Below are 19643 nucleotides of genomic sequence, written 5' to 3'. Positions count from 1 at the left end.
CCACACCCCCATCTGAGAGTCTCTTAAACAGTATTAATCAAGATGGTAATAACTACCCTTTTGAGGCAAAGGGAAAAAATTAATTGACATGAGCTGGATCTATCATTGTTGCTTTTGTTGTTAAAGTCCAATCCTGTTTTCTAAGATACAAGACAAACACACACAAGGGGGAAGAGAATAGAACAGCAAAGACAGAAAATGGAGCTTCCATCTCCAATGTTAACTTTCACTTGTAACCTCACTGCTGGAGAGACACAAGCACAACACACAGCTGGCCACTTTGAGACCTGGCAAACTGTACCAGTATCAGGCTGTTTAGGACATTGCTTTTAACTGCTTCTTTGGTTACAGGCTTACACCAATGTTGCAAAATATACAGTCTTGGCCTGCTAAGCCAGACTTTTATTAGACAGATGGCAAAAGGAGAGAGAGAGGAAAGAGAAGAAATAAACTGGGAAAGGAAAAGGACACGGGGGGAGGGGGGGAGAGGTGACAGCAGGCACTAAAGTCTCACATCCCAGGTGGAGTTTAGGATTCAGTTGGAGCCAGTAGAAGTGGTCGTGTCATCTGGAACCCTCTGTTTGGTGCAGTTCTATCAGGACATCTTTCAGGATCAAGACAATGCAGGCTCAGTGTTGTAATGGTGGATCCTGAGGTCCCAGGAGACAGTGTGTGGCAGCCATGATAGTGAAGTTTGCGCTTTCTCATCCACTTATCTCCCAGCTAGCAGCTGTTGTCAGGTCCTCACCGCCCCCTCCCTTCTTTTTTTTTTTTTTTTGAAGGCCCCCCAAAGGAAGTGATGGCCAGAATAATCCATCCCCTCATTATTTTGTTCAACACTTAGGCTTAATTTCTGACACACCAACTTTGGTTCATTGATTTCCACTCCCATACTTTTCTTGTTTACCAGGCATGATTTTAATATAGTCAAACTATATTAGTAGGCCTTTTAGTTGGGATTAATTCTGTCTGTCTGTCTCCCTTTTGCACCTTTTCCCATTAACATTGATTGTTATAGGTTCATTTTATGAACTTTCACTCACTTCTTACAATTGAGCTCAATTAAGGTAAATTTGTAGACCCAATTATTACAACTGGGGTATGATGAGTGCATTGTTTGTTAAAGCAAAAAACAAACTCCTATGTCTGAATTAGCCCTGGGGTAACCAAGCCAAACTCCAGCAGGTTCAAAGGAGTTATGCTTGCACCAGGCTTGAATTTGGTTCCTACTATCCCTTCAGCATCGTGGTGAACTTTAGTTATATAGAGCCCTCTACAGCTTTCCTTGCATACTGCGGTTGCAAGAAAGAGCCAAGATCCACTTGTTCTGCCCAGCCCTGAATGATCTGAGATCCCTGAAATGAGCTAAGGGAGAAGAGATCTATAAAGTTTTTTTCAGAACAGCTAGTTAAACTTTAGCTTCTGTCTAGCTGCTTAGGAGAGAAGGATGTGCATTGTTCCGATATTTGATCATATCAAGTCATCATCTTCTGGCTGTCTTGTCTTACGTTGGCTCAACATTTTTCTTGGACGCAGGCGTGGGTGAGAGGAGCCAAGACAAGGGGCAGGTTCAGAAAGCGGGAACCAGGGTGACGGGTTTTCACTTCTTCGTTCATTCGGTGGGTGTCAGGGAAACCCAACGAGGATGGGAAATGGGACGGAAACATAAAGCGCCACGGGAGGGACTGGCACCGAGGGAGGGACCCGGCGAGGACAGGAACATCCTCTCCAGAAACAAGAGCGAGTTTAACTCGGACCAGGGGCAGCCGCAGGACAAGTCACCGGGGACAGCAGGGGCTGCTCTGCCACGGGCGCTGCTAGCCCCACAGCGCCCCCGACCCGAGTCTGACACGGGCCCCGCCGCGAACGCGAACCTGCCGCACGCGCGCGCGCGCGCGCTCCCCCCTGGCTCGGAGCAGCCCCGCGCGCCCAGCGCCGCTCCGCTCCCCGCGGTTACCAGTTCGGTTCGGCGCGTCACTCATTCCTAGCGCGCGCCGCAGCCCGCGTGACCCATCCCCCGCTAACGCCATCCCAACCCCTCCTCGTCCATAGGGTTAGAGGCTGGGTGGACACACGCCTCCCGCTCTTCCCCAGCCCGTCCTTTCCACCACCAAGCTCCTCCCTCTCGCGCTCTCCGCGGCCGCGCTTGGCTCTTCTCGGGCTCCGTACGAGCGGTCCCACCCACCTCCGCCTATCCCATCCCGGTTCCCGTCCAGGCCCCTGTCGGCTCCCAGAAGCGGCCCGCGGCGCTTCCGGTGGGTGCAGGATGGTGAGTGAGCGCCGAGTCCGTTTCTCCCCCACCGGCACCGAGGGGGCTGCAGCTGGGAGACCGAGGGGCGGGGGATATGAAGAGTGTCCGGGACCCCCGCCTCGGTCAGCCTGCGGGGCCCGGCTCCTCCTTTCCGCCGGCTCGGGTTATGCGGAGTCATCGCCCATCCCCCGCTGCGGCCTCCGGCCCGGTAGCAGCACGAGGTGGTTATTTACCAGCTCAGCGCTACACCGTAAAGTCCTCTTCCCTTCTCCCCTCCCCCCCATACGGTAACGGAGTCTGCCCAGGAGGGGCCGGTCGCCATCAGGCACAAAGCCCGGCTTGCCCCGCCGACGAGCGCAGGGAGCAGATCGCTGGTGCTACATGGCACAGGAGGAACAGTGAGGGTGGGGGCACGGCAAAGCTGCGAGCGTGTCACATGTGGGCAATCTCCCTTCCTACCCGCTACCAGCAGGAGAGTGGAAAGAAAGAAAAAACCCTTCAGTAGCCTTGCGTATCTGTACTTGGCAAAATCGAGTAAAGCCGGGCTGGTGCCAGATCCGGCCCCCGTTTCCCACCCACACCCGCAATTGGTTTGTTAATTGTCGAGTTAAATAATAAAAATACCGAATTCTGACCTAACACTCTTCATCAGTAGATCTCAAAGTGCTGACATGGTGCCGTGCAGTGTAGGGTATTGCCAACACCAAGTGTTCAAAAATCCCAAGTATCTTAAAATTCTTGAGATTTTAAAAATATGTTTTTGGTTGTTTTTATCTGTTTGAACCTTTGGAGAACACTTGGGTCACATTTTCAGGCTTTTGTTCACAACCACGAAGTCTAGAACCCTGTTTTGGTTTTTGTCTTTTTTTAATGGCAGCTTAGATGCTCATATAACCACGACTCCATTAGCTGGTGCTTTAAGAAAAACATCCCAAAAGCTGATAGTGTATTAAGCATATAATACACAATTAAAACACACAGCATTATAGTTTCATTGCCTTAACCCATTAGCAAAAGCTAATTTATATTTTAGCTTTATTTAGACTTTTATAGTCTGACTCACTAAAAATGTGAAATTTTGACATAATTTGGTTTATTCAATGAACATACCTGTCTGATAATCTCTTCTCACTAGCTTTAATATCAATCCTTGATTTAGTACAGATGATTACACTGCCTTTACATGATTAGTTGTATTATTGACAAGTGAGTAATTTACAGGCCTTGGAAATAGGGATTGCCATATTCCTGGCATATCTAGTTCAACTATGGCCAGTACCTTATGCTTTAAAGGAAGAGGATATTACCATTACGCACCGAGCTAGTGCAGTGCTGTAGCAGTCCTAAACATAGACACTGGAATAATCTTCCTTGCCCTTTGGTCAGTCAAATCCCTTCAGTAACTCTCCTGCTTGAGAAGATTGATTTATTCTGGGATTTACCAGCAGTTTGTTTTATCCTTATTAAGATGCATCTAATTAAATATTTCTTTTGCAAAAGTCTGAGTCTTTTATGATTCTTAGTATTCCAGGTACAAATAGTTTGCTTGCTTTCATTGGGTGTTGTCTTTGTTTTCCTTTAGGGTCAAAGTCAGAGTGGTGGACATGGTCCTGGCGGTGGCAAGAAGGATGACAAGGTAAATAATGAATAATCAAATGCCCTTTTTTAATAGGGTGAAGTGCATGACTACTTCCAGGGTTTTCAGCAATGGATTGTTTGTAAATAATCTTTTGTTCCATGTACTCAAAACTGCCTAAAATTTGCCCTTTGCTTAAATTTTCTAGCCTCCCCAAATACCACTTCCATATTCATGTTGCAGAAGAACTTATATGCTTTACTCAGAAAATGGCTTGCTCTATAAGCTGTAAAAATTACATGGCAGTAAAATCTTATTTACAAACAGTGGAATAAAAATATCTGTCGGTCACAAAGGAGTTGACTTTCCAAAATCTGCACGCTGATATCTGATTTGTGAGTACCGATTTGGCACTTGTGAGCATACATTAGGGTCACGGGTGCATGTGCATTTTTAAAAATTCAGCTTGTATGGCTTTTTTTCTTGTGGTTTAGGAAGAAAAATGAGTTCTTCTGAGCTAGAACTCTGTTTATGTAGGCAAACTTATAAACGTACAAAATAACTGACTTTAATATATGTTGGAAATAGATTGAACTGCAAAGTAAACAAACTGCAAAACCTCACTGCTCCTTTATGATGTAAAATAACACTGGGATAAGTCTCTACTGTGCAGTGCTGCTGCAGCAGAGCAAGGTGTTCTCTGTGTGAATGCTGTGCACTGTGTGAAATAGGATGACTAGTGTAAACACTTTGCCTTGCTGCAGTTTACACCATCATACTAGTGCAGAGAGCAATAGTGCGATTCTCTGGTGTAGACAAGGCTTCAGATTCAACATCCTCTCTCCCTTAAGCCTCACTTGCAGGGACCTAGAAGATTTACAGCTCAGATTTCAGCCTCCTGTGACATCAGCTTCCTAGTTCTCCAAAAATTGGCAAAGTTCTTCATCAACTCAAGTTGATATCTAATGCATAAAGTAAACTGGAAAAAAACTGCTTCTTTTTTTAAAGCCTCCCTCTTTCCATGTTATATATCATAAAGGAGGAGTAAAGGACACAAACCCAATATTTCTTTTGCATTGCAGTTCACTTTCAAATTGAGTTCTTCTTCACCTTGGCAGTGCGGTGGATTTCAATGGTTTGTTCTTAACATAACTATTCTGATGGGATGGGGGGGTTGGTTTATTTGTTTTAAAAGGATAAGAAGAAGAAATATGAACCTCCAGTTCCAACTAGAGTGGGGAAAAAGAAGAAGAAAACAAAGGGACCAGATGCAGCCAGCAAACTCCCACTGGGTAAGTTCCTTTATTTCTCCTACAATCTCACAAAGCTGTTATAATATTGTGGGATTTAGGGTTTTGATCCTGCAACAAGCTCTACAAGGGCATATAGGGGGTCTGCTCCCACAGATCTTACTGTAGGATTAGACGTAAATGTCAAATGACTAAACTGCAAAACCAAAGTTAACATGCTTGCTAATAAAATCTTTACAATTTCCCTGTTGCTTCGTTAAGGTTATTGTGGTATTCTGGTATAGAGATTATTATAGTGATGTTCAGAGTCTGATTTGCACATGTAAACAACAAAAATAAGTCTTGTATTCATTTCAAGTATCAGTAAATTGTGAAACATTGTCCTTGTGCGGTACCAGTAGGATTTGTTCTCTGTAAAATGCACACACGTTTGAGTGGGTTTCATATTCAGTCCAATAGTAGGACAGTAATGAAGATACATGACCGATAAATGGACAGTAGTATATCAGATGTTTTTAACTGCTGCAGAGGATCTGAACTGGTGAACTCACAAGGGATATAGTATTAAATTATGCAATGTTGTGATGAAAGTGATTGCTTGTAATACTTAACAATTGTATTTTGCCATTAGATTTGCTCTGTATATATGATTGTGTTTGCTGCTGTTGTAATTCTCCCCACATCCCCAAATGAAACTTGCAGAATGAAACTAAATGGAATTGGGGAGTGGAGTGAGGTGGTTATGATGGGACAAGAAAAGCAGGCTATTCCTCCTCCCCCCCCCCCCCCCCCCCCCCCCGAGGTCCTTTCTTGATTTGGAAGGTTGTCAAGGGGGAGAACTTTTGTTTTGACACTTATTGTGTGAAGCTTTTGCTGAGTAGGACATGAATTTGCTTTGTATCTATGGCCTTTTCTGTACTAAGTTTTTAGCCACTGGTGTATCATGCTGGTACAAAGCCCTAGAGCAAACAGGATTTACTTTGGTTCCACACAGTTTGTTGTAGCTGGAATAAGCTGCACTGGTACAAATTGTGCTGTACTTCTGTAACTCATGTACATGAGCACTTTGCACAGGTGTATCTACAACAGTGAATAAAGTCCTAGTTTAAGGAAGACCTATGAATTCCTCTTTAACTGAGCCTTTTCCTGGGGGATTGTAGCTGGCATTTTTGTTCTCTTTGAAGCTCTCCATCAGGGTGAGGCACTAAGGGTCTGGGAAGAGCATTCAGAATCTGGACTAAATACTGTAGATGAACCTAACATATGGGGCAGGACAAGGAAAAAGGAAACTATGCTCACTGATTCTGTTATAAACACTGGTGAAACTGTGCATTCAGTAATGTCGTTACAGCTGATTTTTAGTAAAAGGTGGAGGAGGAGAAGAAAGGAGAAAAACAATAAACTCTCTAGAATTGGGTCTTCCAGGATTTGGCGTATTTAAGATGTACTGCAGCTTGATCTATTGAACTTGCTCTGTTTCAAGGCTGTACTTTTGGTTGGCTGATAGTCCGTTGCTTCATTAGTTTGAAGTGACCTTTTGTTTACCATGGTTAATTTATTTCTAATACTATAGTTTTTGTTCTGGGGTGACTTAGTGATTCTTCTGTGGATTTTTCTTCTTTTGCTTTTCTGCTCAATGTGCAGAAGCAGTCAAAAAAGCTAACAATGTTAGGAACCATTAGGAAAGGGATAGATAATAAGACAGAAAATATGCCACTATATAAATCCATAGTATGTGCTTGAATACTGCATTCAATTCTGGTCACTCCATCTCAAAAAAGATAAATTAGAATTAGAAAAGGTACAGAAAAGGGCAACAGAAATGATTAGGGGTATGGAACAGCTTCCACATGAGGAGAGATTAAAAAGATTCTCTGCTTGGAAAAGAGACAACTAATGCGATATGATAGAGGTCTGTAAAATCATGAGTGGTGTAGAGAAAGTGAATAAGGCAGCGTTATTTATTCCTTCACATAACATGTGAACCAGAAGTCATCCAATGAAATTAATATGCAGCAGGTTTAAAACAAACAAAAGGAAGTACTTCACACTACGCAGTCAACCTGTGGAACTCGTTGCCAGGAGAAGTTGTGAAGGCCAAAACTATGAGGGTTCAAAAAAATTAAATAAGTTCATGGAGGATAGGCCCATCAATGGCTATTAGTCAAGATGGTCAGGGATGCAGCCCCATGCTCTGGGTATCCATAGATTCTGATTTCCAGAAGCTGGGAGTGGGCGATGGGATGATGATTGCCTGTTCCGTTCATTCACTCTGAAGCACCTGGCATTGGCCAGTGTCAGAAGATAGGACACTGGACTAGATGGACTATTAAGTCTGACCCAGTATGGCCATTCTTATGCTCTACTATGTTTAAAGTGGAATGAAGTATTGCCTTACTGTGCTCCCTGAATGTTGGAAACCCCTTGAGAAATTACATCCATACTCTAGGCCTTTGGAGCCTTTTTTGTGGTGAGGTATCAGCTTGGTAGTGGCTATGGCTGCTAGAGCATGTTATTAGTCTGCAATGCCTCTACCTCTGCTTGATGCTCTCTTACCTTATATGTTAGATTCTGGGCATATTGACTCATCCACTGAATGAGAATCCTCTGTAGAGGTTGGGTAGATTTATAGAAAAGTACTTCAAACACCTAAAGCGAAGCCATTACCCCAGTGACTGTTGTGGTGGAAGGTAATTGTGACATTTGGAAGAAAATCTGGTAGAGAGTTTCAGTTAAATAATTAGTATTTTGAAAAGTTTTGATGGTGGATTTCTTAGTTTACAGGCCTTTGGGTAATGATTAAGATGGCCTGTTAATAAGGAGTAGGCCAACAATTTCTAGGAGTGAATTGAATGGTTTATACCATGTCTAAATGAGAGTCCGATATACAGTGGTTCTACTTCTTTCATTACAGTGACACCTCACACACAATGCAGACTCAAATTGTTGAAATTAGAAAGAATTAAAGATTATCTCCTTATGGAGGAAGAATTTATCAGAAATCAGGAACAGATGAAACCTTTGGAAGAAAAGCAAGAGGTAAGTCTCAAGGAAATTATTACATTCATATTAAAATTGAGATCTACTAACCTAGATCTTTAGAAGTAAAATTGTAAACAGTATAAACTAGTTGATGCACAAATCCTGGAAATAAACAGTGGTTGCCATTTATAAACCAGACTAAATACTTTATTTAATATTTACTTTAATTTTATTTAATAACATATAGAAGGTACAGTCTCCTTACCCAGCTGCTACCTAGTTGAAGAACAGCTTACCCAGCTGCTACCTAGTTGATGAAGGAGTTTACTTTCAGGAATATTGGGGACTGGACCAGTGGGTTGAGTTTAGGTACAGTTTATAACAGGTGAGGCAGCAGTGTTTTCATTTAGTGTCTCTCTGAAGGTGGAATTCCCCAAGGTGGCCAGCCAGCAGAGAAGGGATGGAATGTGCTAGACACATACATGTTCTTATAGGGTAAGTTGCATAGACATAAAACAAAAACAGATTAAACAAGTGGTTTAGCTTCTTGACTGCTCCTAGCAGAGAGAAAAGGGAGCTCCTATTCTTCTCTGCTGTGGGAACTACATTTTCAGGGACCATGAAATCTATACCCATCAGATGAAATAGAAAGAGCTTTTTTCATCAAATATTTGTCAAAAGAACTGGGTAATGAATTTCCATTTTCCCTTCACATAGGCAATTGTTCTTTCTTTAGTACATATGTTTAAAGCAATACATTGCATGTTCTGCAGAAACTAACTTTTTGTTTCTGTTTAGTTCTTTACTATTGCTTGTTTGTTTCTTGTAGGAAGAGAGATCAAAGGTGGATGATCTGAGAGGAACTCCAATGTCTGTAGGTACCCTGGAGGAGATTATTGATGATAATCACGCTATAGTGTCTACATCAGTGGGATCAGAACACTATGTCAGTATTCTGTCTTTTGTGGACAAGGATCTCCTAGAACCAGGCTGCTCTGTTTTGCTCAATCATAAGGTAAGTTGTCTCACAATATGAAGATGAGTGATGTGCAAGTTCTAGTACTCCTCTGAACTAGCCTTTGTTTTTGGAATCTGTTACAAGAGTACCATAATGTAAGCTCCACAGTTATGTGCTTTGGGTATTTCATGTTGTTGTGTGAATGTACAGTATGTTTAATCTTGGATTGCTGAGTAGCTTTGTGTTTTATCTTTAGGATCATACTTCAGTAAATTGCATACTACTTTACTTATGTTTGATATTGGTATACCACTTGGGCTAGGTTCATGCTGTGATAGGAGTCCTGATGGATGACACAGATCCTTTAGTTACAGTAATGAAAGTGGAGAAGGCCCCTCAGGAGACATACGCTGACATTGGTGGCCTTGACAATCAGATTCAAGAAATTAAGGTATTCATATTTACTAACTTATCTAATTAAAAAGAAAACCTTTAAGCATCTGTTATCAGGAAGTTACCTAGATGGTGGTCCAAAACTTGTGCATGAATTCTCACAGTTGCTGTGAAACCCATGACAGCACTGAGTTTTCTGGGATTTTGTATATTTAAAATCCTGAGCCTTAGCAGTTTTTTTACAATTAGATCAAGATTTTCAAAAGTGACTAGTGATTTTGGGCGTCCTACTTTCCCTTACTTTAAAGAGACGTGATTTCCCTACCCTCTGAAATAGGTACTTTTAAGGTGACTCAAGTTGGACACCCAAAACACAAGTGACATTTTTTAAAAAAATGTTGTCCTCAACATTTTGTAATTAACACATTGAGAAACATATTTCTCTTGTTTAATAATCCTCAGATTACAAAGGCATTAACTAATGCTCTGCACATAGGACGAGGAACCAGGAATTCCTGAATTTTAAATTAAGCTCTGAGATTGACTTGCTATGTGACCTTTGGCTGGGCACCTATTCAGCCTTAGTATTTTCATCTCTAAAATGGGGACAATAATACTCAACTACCTCATGTGACTATTGTGCGGGTTAGTTAGTCAGTATTTGTAAAATGCTTTAATACTTGTTCTTATGCTGTAGGAGTCTGTGGAGCTTCCTCTCACCCATCCTGAGTATTATGAAGAGATGGGTATAAAGCCACCCAAAGGAGTAATTCTATATGGCCCACCTGGGACAGGTATCCTACATAACACTAACATTAAATATACTCAGTTAATCCCATTGAAGGTATTAGATGTAGATCCACAAAGGTAATTGGGTGCCTACAAGACAGGTTTAGATGCCTAAATCCCAATTCTGGCTCCACTGCGATTCACAAAACTCTTGTCGCATCCCATGGGCCCCTAAACTCATTCAGCACCTAAGTTTTCAGGGTAAAAATTCCCTCAGCACTTGAATTTCTGCTTCTGGGCATGCACACTAGTACCTCCCTGTAGATGCCTGGAAGCCTATCTCCCGCCTAAGCCACAGAGCAATTCACAAACTGGGGGAAGATAAGTGTTCATGCACCGAAGTCACATGTGGCGCCTATTCTGGTAGGCGTGTTCTGAGGCCACCTACTGGATCAGGTCCTGTTCAGAATCTTCCTTGAGGTGATGGTGTGCCCCCCTTATAACTTTATCCCAGTGGTTAGAGTACTCATCTAGGGCGTTAGTGACCCAGATTCAATTCCCTCTCTCTGCTGGAAGGGAGACCCTTGTTCAAATCTTACCTGTCAAGAGAGTGCTCTAGCCACTGAACTATGGGATATTCTGATGTGTGGCTTCCTCAGTTTCTCTGGTTAAAGCTGTTCCACTGTGGATAAATACTTAAGGAGTCATTGGGGCATGGGGACTGGATCCTGGGTCTCCCATCTCCCAGGTGGATGCATTAACGAGTGGGCTACAGAGTCTTTCTCACTTGTCCAGTGGCTGTTCCACTGTGGATAAATACTTAAATAGTCATTGAGCCAAAGAGAAAGAGAGAGAGAGACTGACTCTGCATTGCAGTAGTTACGACACTCACCTGGGGTGTGGGAGACCCAGGGTCCAGTGACCCTGTACCAGTCATACCCACAAGAAATGCCTTAGGCACCTAAGCTGCCTGACTCAAGGCAGCAGGTCTTCTTTCAGAGGTAGGTGCCTGTCTCCAAAATACACCCATGTCATAGTCTAGCTTAGGCAGGAAGCTAGCTTGTTGGTTTTTGAGGATCATGTTCTAAGGCACCTAACTCTCCTCATTCATTGTACAGGAAGTCTACATGCCTAACTCAATTGTTGTGGATCACAGTTTTGTGTCTGTGATTTTCTAGGTGTGTAAAAGTTCAGCACTGTGACGCTCAGAATTGCAATACCTAAGCCCGTTTCTGGATCTGGGCCTTGGTCATTGAATTGTAATTTTAATGTAATTATACCTGGCACATCAGCCTGTTCTGTATTTCATTAGTATTTTTTTTAATTAAAAATAGTTACTGCAAACTCTAACTGAAATGTTTCTTTATAATTGATAATAGGTAAAACCTTACTAGCCAAAGCAGTGGCAAACCAGACTTCAGCAACCTTTCTGAGAGTTGTTGGCTCCGAGCTTATACAGAAGTACCTAGGTGATGGTCCAAAACTTGTGCGTGAATTGTTCCGCGTAGCTGAGGAGCATGCTCCATCAATCGTCTTTATTGATGAAATTGATGCCATTGGTACAAAGAGGTAGTGTATTGCATTCATGCTTCCACGCAATATAATAATAATTTTGCCAAGAACAATAGGGAAGTTATCCAAAACATTTCCTTTTATGTGAGTTGCTGTTGAATTTCTCTCTTCATCATTGATAGGTTAAATGATTTTTAATATAAACAACATTTCCATTTTTTGACACGTAAAATTTGACGTAGTTACTTCAAAACTATACAACTTTATCTCAAATATTTTTTATTAAAAGATATGCCAAAAGTTAGCTGCTGTTGTAGCAGTAACGAACAGTGCAGCTATGTAATGATGGATCGCTTTAGGCAGAAACAGCCATTTGGTGTAACAAGTTCATCATGACTCCAACGTTAGCTGACTATGACATTTGATTACTATAACTTATTTTTCTGTTGTCATTATTTAATATAAATCTGTAGATGCTTGTCTATACCTGGGTTGTCCAACCCGCAGGCCAGAATCCAGCCCACCAAAGGCTGCTACCTGGCTTATTGGATGCAGCAGCAGCCCCCCCCCACCCCCCCACCACCACACACACACACACCCCAGCTGGAGCCTGAGAAGCAGGCCCTCCCTTCAGCCAGGTGCTGGGCCAGGAGCAGCAGCAGCCTCTCCCCTCCACTCCAGCCCCTTGCACCGCCCTGCGCTGCACCAGCCCAGGACTCAGGAGCAGAGGTGGGTGTGGGAGATCACAGGCTAGCCAAACCCGGCAGAAACACAGGCCAGCCCAGCTCCCCTGGAGCCCGCACCCTGTAGCAGCCCTGGCCAAACCCGGCAGGAACACAGGCCAGCCCAGCTCCCCTGGAGCCCGCACCCTGTAGCAGCCCTGGCCAGCTGGGACGCTGCTCTGTGCAGTGCGGCAGCTGCCTGCAAGAGCCTAACTGGGAGCCTGGCTCCCCTCCCCATCCAGGCTGGCTGCCGGGGGCAGGGGCCATGTGAACCAGAGCTCCCAGTTTCCTCCTCCTCCCTTCTTCCCCCCACTCTCCCTCCCCCCCTGAGTTGGACATCCCTGGTCTATACATTCTGGTATGTAGATATGTAGCGCTGTAGGTAAATTTAAAATAACTAACTGTGGCTGTGTCATGGTAAAAATCCATGCTCAATAACTTTCCATAGCTTACTACATAGCATTTTTAATTGTAATACTGTCGACTGAAGAAGTTAATAAATAAACATTGATCTGTGTGAGTGAGCCATTATGTCACACTGAACTAATGTCAGCTTGCATCCAGGCTGTGCTGTTTTGAAGATGTAACAAAGTTTAATTGGGACTGACGCACTTCACAGCTTAAGGTGTCCTTAAAGCAGTCCATTATCGCCTTAAAAATCAAAGTGTTGGAGGTAGCAGTATATATTTGCACATTTTGGGGTGTCTGGAGGTGCCATTTTCATACTTCTGTTTTAAAAAAAATCCAGCTGTTGCAGTAAAACATGCTGAAGGTCTGACTTGAATCAATACAGGCAAAGAGATTCAGTTAGAGGGATGCAATCAAGTCCTAACAATTGGAAGCTGAAATCAGCAAAGTTCAAATTGGAGATGACACACAGCTTTAACACTGAGGGTAATTAATCACTGGAACAATTTTCCAAGGAATGTGATAAATTCATCATCACTGAGTCTTTACATTAAGGTTGGATGTGTTTCTAAGCTTTATTTTTTATTATGATATTGCCTGGGGACCAGTCAAGAATCAGGCCCATTGCACTGGGCACTGTACAGAGCAGTAAACTGTCTCTGCCCCCAAAAAGCTTACAATCTAAATAGACAAGGCTGAAAAAGGATAAGGGAAAGAGGTATTATATACTAGCAGAATGATAGAGCTAACATGACATTTACAATCAAACCTTTATTTTAAAAAATGGTTAGGGTTTTGTTAGGAAGGGATTAGATAGATATAGGCTCTGGTTCAACCCCAAATTATTGGATGAGATGCAGGAAGCATTGGGTGAAATTCTGTGGCCTTTTCTGTGCAAAGGTCAGACTAGATGATTGTAATAATACTTTCTGACCTTAAAATCTGAGCATATATGAAAAATTTGAAATGAACTAACTAAATCAGTTGCTGGGAGAGCACACTTCTAAATAGTACATTTTAGAATTTTTTTAAAAATTCCTGTTCAATTGATGAGAATTTTTCTGCTTCTCTGTTCATAAGAAGGGACAAACTGACTGTACACACAGATCCACAACATAAACACACTGGAAAACCAGAAATTAATTTTGCTCCTCTTTCATTTTCAGACAGAAATGTGACTTTTCAAGTTGGGTGTCCCTTTAAGGCTGTTTCTCTGTCCTCTGCTTAGCCTATTGGACCCAGGTGGTAAATTGACCAAGATTAAGCTATTGAGAAAAGTCTGTATTTACGAGGGCATATTTTTAATAACATTCCTCTATGAAGTGGGTATTTGAAGCTTTGAATTAAAAATCTGTTTATAATTGTTGGTAGAGTGTCAAAGCCTTTATTTCTAATATGCTGATCCATTTATTGTTGGTAAAAAAAAACCCTTTTGTACAGGATTTAATTTGGTTTGGTTGTATTTCTTTTATCTTGTCCTTCAAAGATATGACTCAAATTCTGGTGGTGAAAGAGAGATCCAGCGTACAATGCTGGAGTTGCTGAACCAGTTAGATGGGTTTGACTCACGTGGGGATGTGAAAGTTATTATGGCCACAAACAGAATAGAAACATTGGATCCAGCCTTAATCAGGCCAGGTAAGTGACTTTTTATTTTGCATGTTTAAGTTGCATTTCCTCCAAAAACTTCTTGTGCCAGGTACTGAATTTCATTTCTACCTTTCTTTATAGAATGTTTGTTTGAAACTCTGTTATCGTTTCAAAGGAATGTTTACTTAATGAAATTTTTTGACTATCCAGCAGTACGAAAACATCAGTCCCCATGAAGAGGATGTAAACTATGAATCCTGATGTATGTGCATGGAGAAAGAGTAATTTTCAGTTATAGGAGAAATTGCATTTTAAATGCATTAAGATTATTGTTAATCCTGAGGAAGAATATGAAAATTATTTTAAATGTACCATACCGTATCTCATCAGGTCCAGATGGTATGCATGCAAGTGGTCTAAAGAGTCTTAAGTATGAAGTAGCTGAGATTTTAACAAAAATACGCAATCTTTAAGCACAACTACTTCCATAAGATTGAAGGGCAGCAAATGTACCTATATTTAAAAACAGCTATAAGGGAAACAGGGAAACTACAGGCCAATAAGCCTTATATACCTGGCGTATTGCTTGAAACAATAATTAAACAGAATCACATCTAGAAGATCATGTTATGACAGGATCTAACCAGCATGGTTTCTGTGAAGGAAAATCATGTCTTTCTAATTTCTTTTAACATACCAAAAAAAGAACTGGATATCATAATTTATTTAGAATTCCAAAGCCTTTGACAAAGTCTCACACAAGAGGCTTGTAATGAATCTAAATAGTCATGGTCTGAGAGGTGAAGTATTGTCATGCATCAAAACCAGGTTAGGAAACAGAAAGCAAAGAATAGGATGAAATGGTCAATTTTCATAGTGTCAGAAGGTTAACAGTGGGTGCCTCATTTATTTAATATATTAAACAACACTGGACCTAGTATTGAACACTCTGGAGAAGAGGAGTGAATAGTGAGGTAACAGACTTTGCAGATGGTCATTTTTTAGGTTAGTCAGGACCAAAGTTGACTGAAAGAAACTTCAGAGACCTAAACAAGCACTGTGATTGGGTAACACAATGGTAAATGAATTTGTGTTGATAAATGTAAAGCAATGCATACTGGAGTGAAAAATATTCCAACTACTCAGACACCTTACAGGTTTCTGTATTAACCGTACCAATTCAAGAAAGAGACCTAGGTATCACTATAGACAAGCTCAATGATATCTTTTGCTTAATGCACAGCTGCAATCAAAGCACTGTATAATAGTTTTATTAATGTATCACAGTTAGCATCTTTGTCCATATTCTTACGAGCATGGAGCCTCACCTACCCTCTGACCCCAATTTTTCTCCCAGAACATGGCTCTGGCGTATTGGCAGATGTGCAATAGCAACAGCTCATTCTTTTCTTGTTCAGGGGATAGAGCGCCTCAAACTCCATTGCTTTCAATCCAGAATCACTTAAATATCTATCCTACACACAGGGCGTATTGATAGGAAAATTGAGTTCCCCTTACCAGATGAAAAGACCAAGAAGCGCATCTTTCAGATCCATACAAGCAGGATGACTTTGGCAGATGATGTGACTTTAGATGAGCTAATTATGGCTAAAGATGATCTGTCTGGCGCAGATATTAAGGTAAGGTGCACTAGTGCTGATTAAGTTTGTAAACATCAGTTATGATAAATGCTTAAATATATGGTATGAATTAAGATTTTTATGCTATAATCCAAATACACAGCCTCTTCTCTACTTACTGTCCTTCAAAGCTTTTATTGTTGCCTCTCCTTAAGCTTGAATTAGAGCAGTGATACTCAGACCTCAGTGATTGAGGAGCCAAATTAGCAATCGATAAGGATACAATTTGGTCACAGAGGTCACTAATTCTGTGATTTTCAGGACCTCTGGGGCAGGGCTGGAGCAGCTATGCAGTTCCAGTATGGATAAATGAGTCATTGGGCCAGAGAGAGAGCAAGTGTGAGAATGATGCTGTAGCCTGGTGGTTAGAGCACTCATCTGGAAGATCCACAGTCCAGTCCCCCTGCTCTAATGAATATTTTAGATAATTTATCCACGGTGGAACAGCTTCAACAGGAGAGAGATTTAGAGAGCCTCATATCAGACTCTCGTAGCTCAGTGCTTACAGCACTCTTCAGAGAGGTGACCGCCTTCTTCCAATCCCTTCTTCCTCACAGGCAGAGAGGGGACTTGAAGTAGGGTGTCTCAAATTGCTGGTGAGTACCCTAACCATTGGGCTGAAAGTTTTGAGGGAGCTCTTCCTCTTGCAAAATCATTGTAGGCATCAAACTCCCTGAGGGGAGGGGAGCTTAGTACATATCCCTTGCCTTAGCATCTCCCCTTGGCTAACTTAGCATGCTGGCTTTTGTGAATCCCCATTCATTGTATAGGGAGCCTAGCTGCCTAAGTCTGGCTTTGTGAATTCCAGTGATATTTTTAAGGTGCCTAAAAGTTAGACAGGATTATAAAGTGCCTCTGTGAATTTAACCCAGTATTTCTTACGCCATCTGGAGCCAGTGTCTTGGAGTTAATTAGTAGTTTGTGGTGTACAATGCTATTCATCCAAGACTTTTGAAGCAGTTCACAGTTACAGGCTCCATGAAGCTGTGTGGTATTATACCTAAGTAGATGAGAAGAATTTTATATGCAGATAGTGTAACTTGTCTAAAGCCATAAAACAGATTTCAGTGGCAGATTTGGGAATAGAGACTAGAAGTGAAATGGCAAGGAGCCAGAACTCCTAAACATCCATCTGAAAGTTCTTTTTAGCTGACAACTGCTAACTCTGGCACCCTCAATTTACTAGATTATTTAAAGACGTACAGAGGCTTGTTATGGACTGCGCTAAATGTAGCTGTTTCTTGGAAAAAGTGTTATTGTAAAGGTTACCTTCCTATTGGCATGCAAGCACTGCTTTGATCAGAAACAGAACTATTTGTTCAACAGGTGTAGAGAGAACTCTGATTTCCAGAGTCAGTCTTGTTAGCTTTATAATTTAAAATAATGCAAGTAATGATGAACATGGTTCCGTTTGCAGTGGCATCTAGAAAATTATATTTGAAAACGGTGTGTCACAGTAAGGTATGTGTGGTTTGAATTAGTTGTTTATAGCTAGCAATTAACATCAGCTTTCCTCTTTGGCAGGCAATTTGCACAGAAGCTGGTTTGATGGCTTTGAGAGAACGCAGAATGAAAGTAACTAATGAAGACTTCAAAAAATCAAAAGAGAATGTTCTCTATAAGAAACAAGAAGGCACACCCGAGGGGCTTTATCTTTAGAATAAGTATGTCTACATGGGGACTTTTCTCTCTCAAAATATATACAAGGGTAACAAATGTTTCACAGGTCTTAGTACAGCATGATGAGTGGACTGTGTTTAGTTGTAAGTCTATAAAATACTTATTTCCAAATAAAACATTTGTTTCAGAATGATTTTTTTAAATTGTCAGCACTTCAAACATATGAATTAACTTATCCAGTTACAGAGTGGTGGCTTGATGAATTTTTTCATCCAACTACTGGCTTCATGATTTCAGAAAACAAGACATGCAACCACTGTTCAGTCTTTATAGAACTTACTAACCACGGGGAGTAACTTTATTATAACATTTCTCTAACCCTCATACTATGAATTGGATTTGGCAGTTGTATAGTACATAGTTTCTCAACCTGTGGTACGTGTACCCCTGGGGGTACGCGAGACACAGATAGAGGGTACCCAGGAAGAAACAGAGTGAAGGGAAGGTGGGTGGCAGCAGCAGCCACCCACTTCCTGCCCGGTCCTAGCTGGGAAGCGAGCAGCAGCCTTTGGGGAAGGCACGTGGCAGCCTCCGGCTTCCCGCCCGGCCACAGCTCCCAGTTAGGAGGCAGGCGACAGCCGCTAGCTTCTGTGGGAGGTGGGCAGCATTCCCCCCCCCCCCCCCCCCCCGGCTTCCCACCAGCTCCCAGGCAGGAGCCCGGTGGCAGCCTCCTGCATCTTGTGAACTGGCCTCTCAGCTGGGTGCTAGCCACCCGCGCCCCATCCCCAAGCTGAGGGACAGCCTCCAGCGCCCCTGCTTGAAGATGGGCAGCAACCGCCTGCCCATATCCCTGGGTCCAGGCCAGTGCGGAAGCCTCCTCTACCCCAGCTCAGATTGGGTGGCAGTTTCCCACCTCCTGGGCTGGCAGCCAGGTGGCAGCCCCCCTCCCTGGCTCAAAGCTCAGTGCCCAGAAAACTTGTTGGTTTCACTGCTCTAGCTGATCAGTGACAACTCTGACAGTCCCAGATTTCACCAGTTATCCCCTTTTCCTGTCTCTCTCTCTCACCCCTTCCTCCTCTCAAATCTATGGCAAAACATTTGGTGCGGCGCTTTATATTCTCCAGCATTGGCATGCCACTCAAAGCCTCCTAGCTTTGGCCAACATCACCTCTAGCCCAGGTACATACTTGAGTTGTGCACCCCTGATGTAAAGATGGTAACCCTACCCACACTAGATCTGACATCTGTCATATCACAGCCTTATATACTCAGCCCTTCTTCCACCATATGGCTCACATTAGCCTGTAAATATAAAGTCCCATGGAAAATTGAGTGTTGGGGTACTTATTAAAATTTTCAGAAGTTAGGGGGTACTTGTTACTTAAAAGGTTGAGAAACACTGGTATAGTACCTATACTCTGTGTTAATCTTGTTGTAAACCTAAATCTATTTTGCCATCCTTACCCTAAATAGTGTTTGTACCAAGGCAGTTATAAAAATGTTTAGACATTCAGTCTTTTAAAAATAATTAACTCTTAAAGACACTTTTTATTAGAATCAGAGCTGACCAAAGCTTTTCATTTAAGGACACCTTAGACCTAGACCAGGGGTGGGGAACGTCCGGCCCGCGGGCCGGAAATGATTTGGTCCGGCCCGCGGCGGGCCATATAAGGCCCACGAAATCATTTGGTCTGGACCTGGCGGCGGGGGGGGCTTGACGGTGGCGGCGGGGTTCCGTGGGGGCGCAGAACCCCTCCCGCTGAAACCCCTGCCGCCATTTGTCCCTTTTCGGCGGTGGGGCACTTCGGCGGCGGGCACTACCTCCCGCCACCCAGGGAACCCCCACCGCCAGGGCCACCATCAGGCCCTTCACATAAAAAAGGTTCCCCACCCCTGACCTAGACAGTTTAGGTTATGTCAGTTAAAACAGAGCCTTTTGAAAAGTCACATACATAAAATTAAATGCAACAAAATAATAAACTAGTCCAATCATTAGTAACATTCCTTTGTTT

General features: G+C 42.6%; 1 protein-coding gene across 1 annotated transcript; it reads left to right on the top strand.

Moving 5' to 3' along the window:
• Nucleotides 1–2126: 2126 nt before the first annotated feature.
• Nucleotides 2127–17821, top strand: PSMC1 (proteasome 26S subunit, ATPase 1). The gene is made up of 11 exons (XM_067556325.1): nt 2127–2269; nt 3834–3887; nt 5023–5119; nt 7992–8116; nt 8889–9074; nt 9340–9468; nt 10108–10204; nt 11519–11708; nt 14268–14419; nt 15857–16011; nt 17536–17821. Exons 1-11 carry the CDS (start codon nt 2267–2269, stop codon nt 17668–17670), a joined length of 1323 nt encoding a protein of 440 aa, XP_067412426.1. The 5' UTR covers nt 2127–2266; the 3' UTR covers nt 17671–17821.
• Nucleotides 17822–19643: the final 1822 nt, after the last annotated feature.

The sequence above is a fragment of the Emydura macquarii genome, unplaced genomic scaffold (assembly GCF_026122565.2).
Source record: "Emydura macquarii macquarii isolate MOO-44397 ecotype Brisbane River unplaced genomic scaffold, CSIRO-AGI_Emac_v2 contig_1713, whole genome shotgun sequence".
In the NCBI taxonomy this organism is placed as follows: domain Eukaryota; kingdom Metazoa; phylum Chordata; order Testudines; family Chelidae; genus Emydura; species Emydura macquarii.
This window is presented reverse-complemented; position numbering and strand designations above follow the sequence as displayed.

Bases quoted from the DNA above. Each gene is read 5' to 3' on its own strand.
- PSMC1 (XM_067556325.1), top strand. The intron at 9,075-9,339 runs GTAAGTTGTCTC...CACTTGGGCTAG, and splicing joins CTGTTTTGCTCAATCATAAG to GTTCATGCTGTGATAGGAGT. The intron at 11,709-14,267 runs GTAGTGTATTGC...TGTCCTTCAAAG, and splicing joins GATGCCATTGGTACAAAGAG to ATATGACTCAAATTCTGGTG.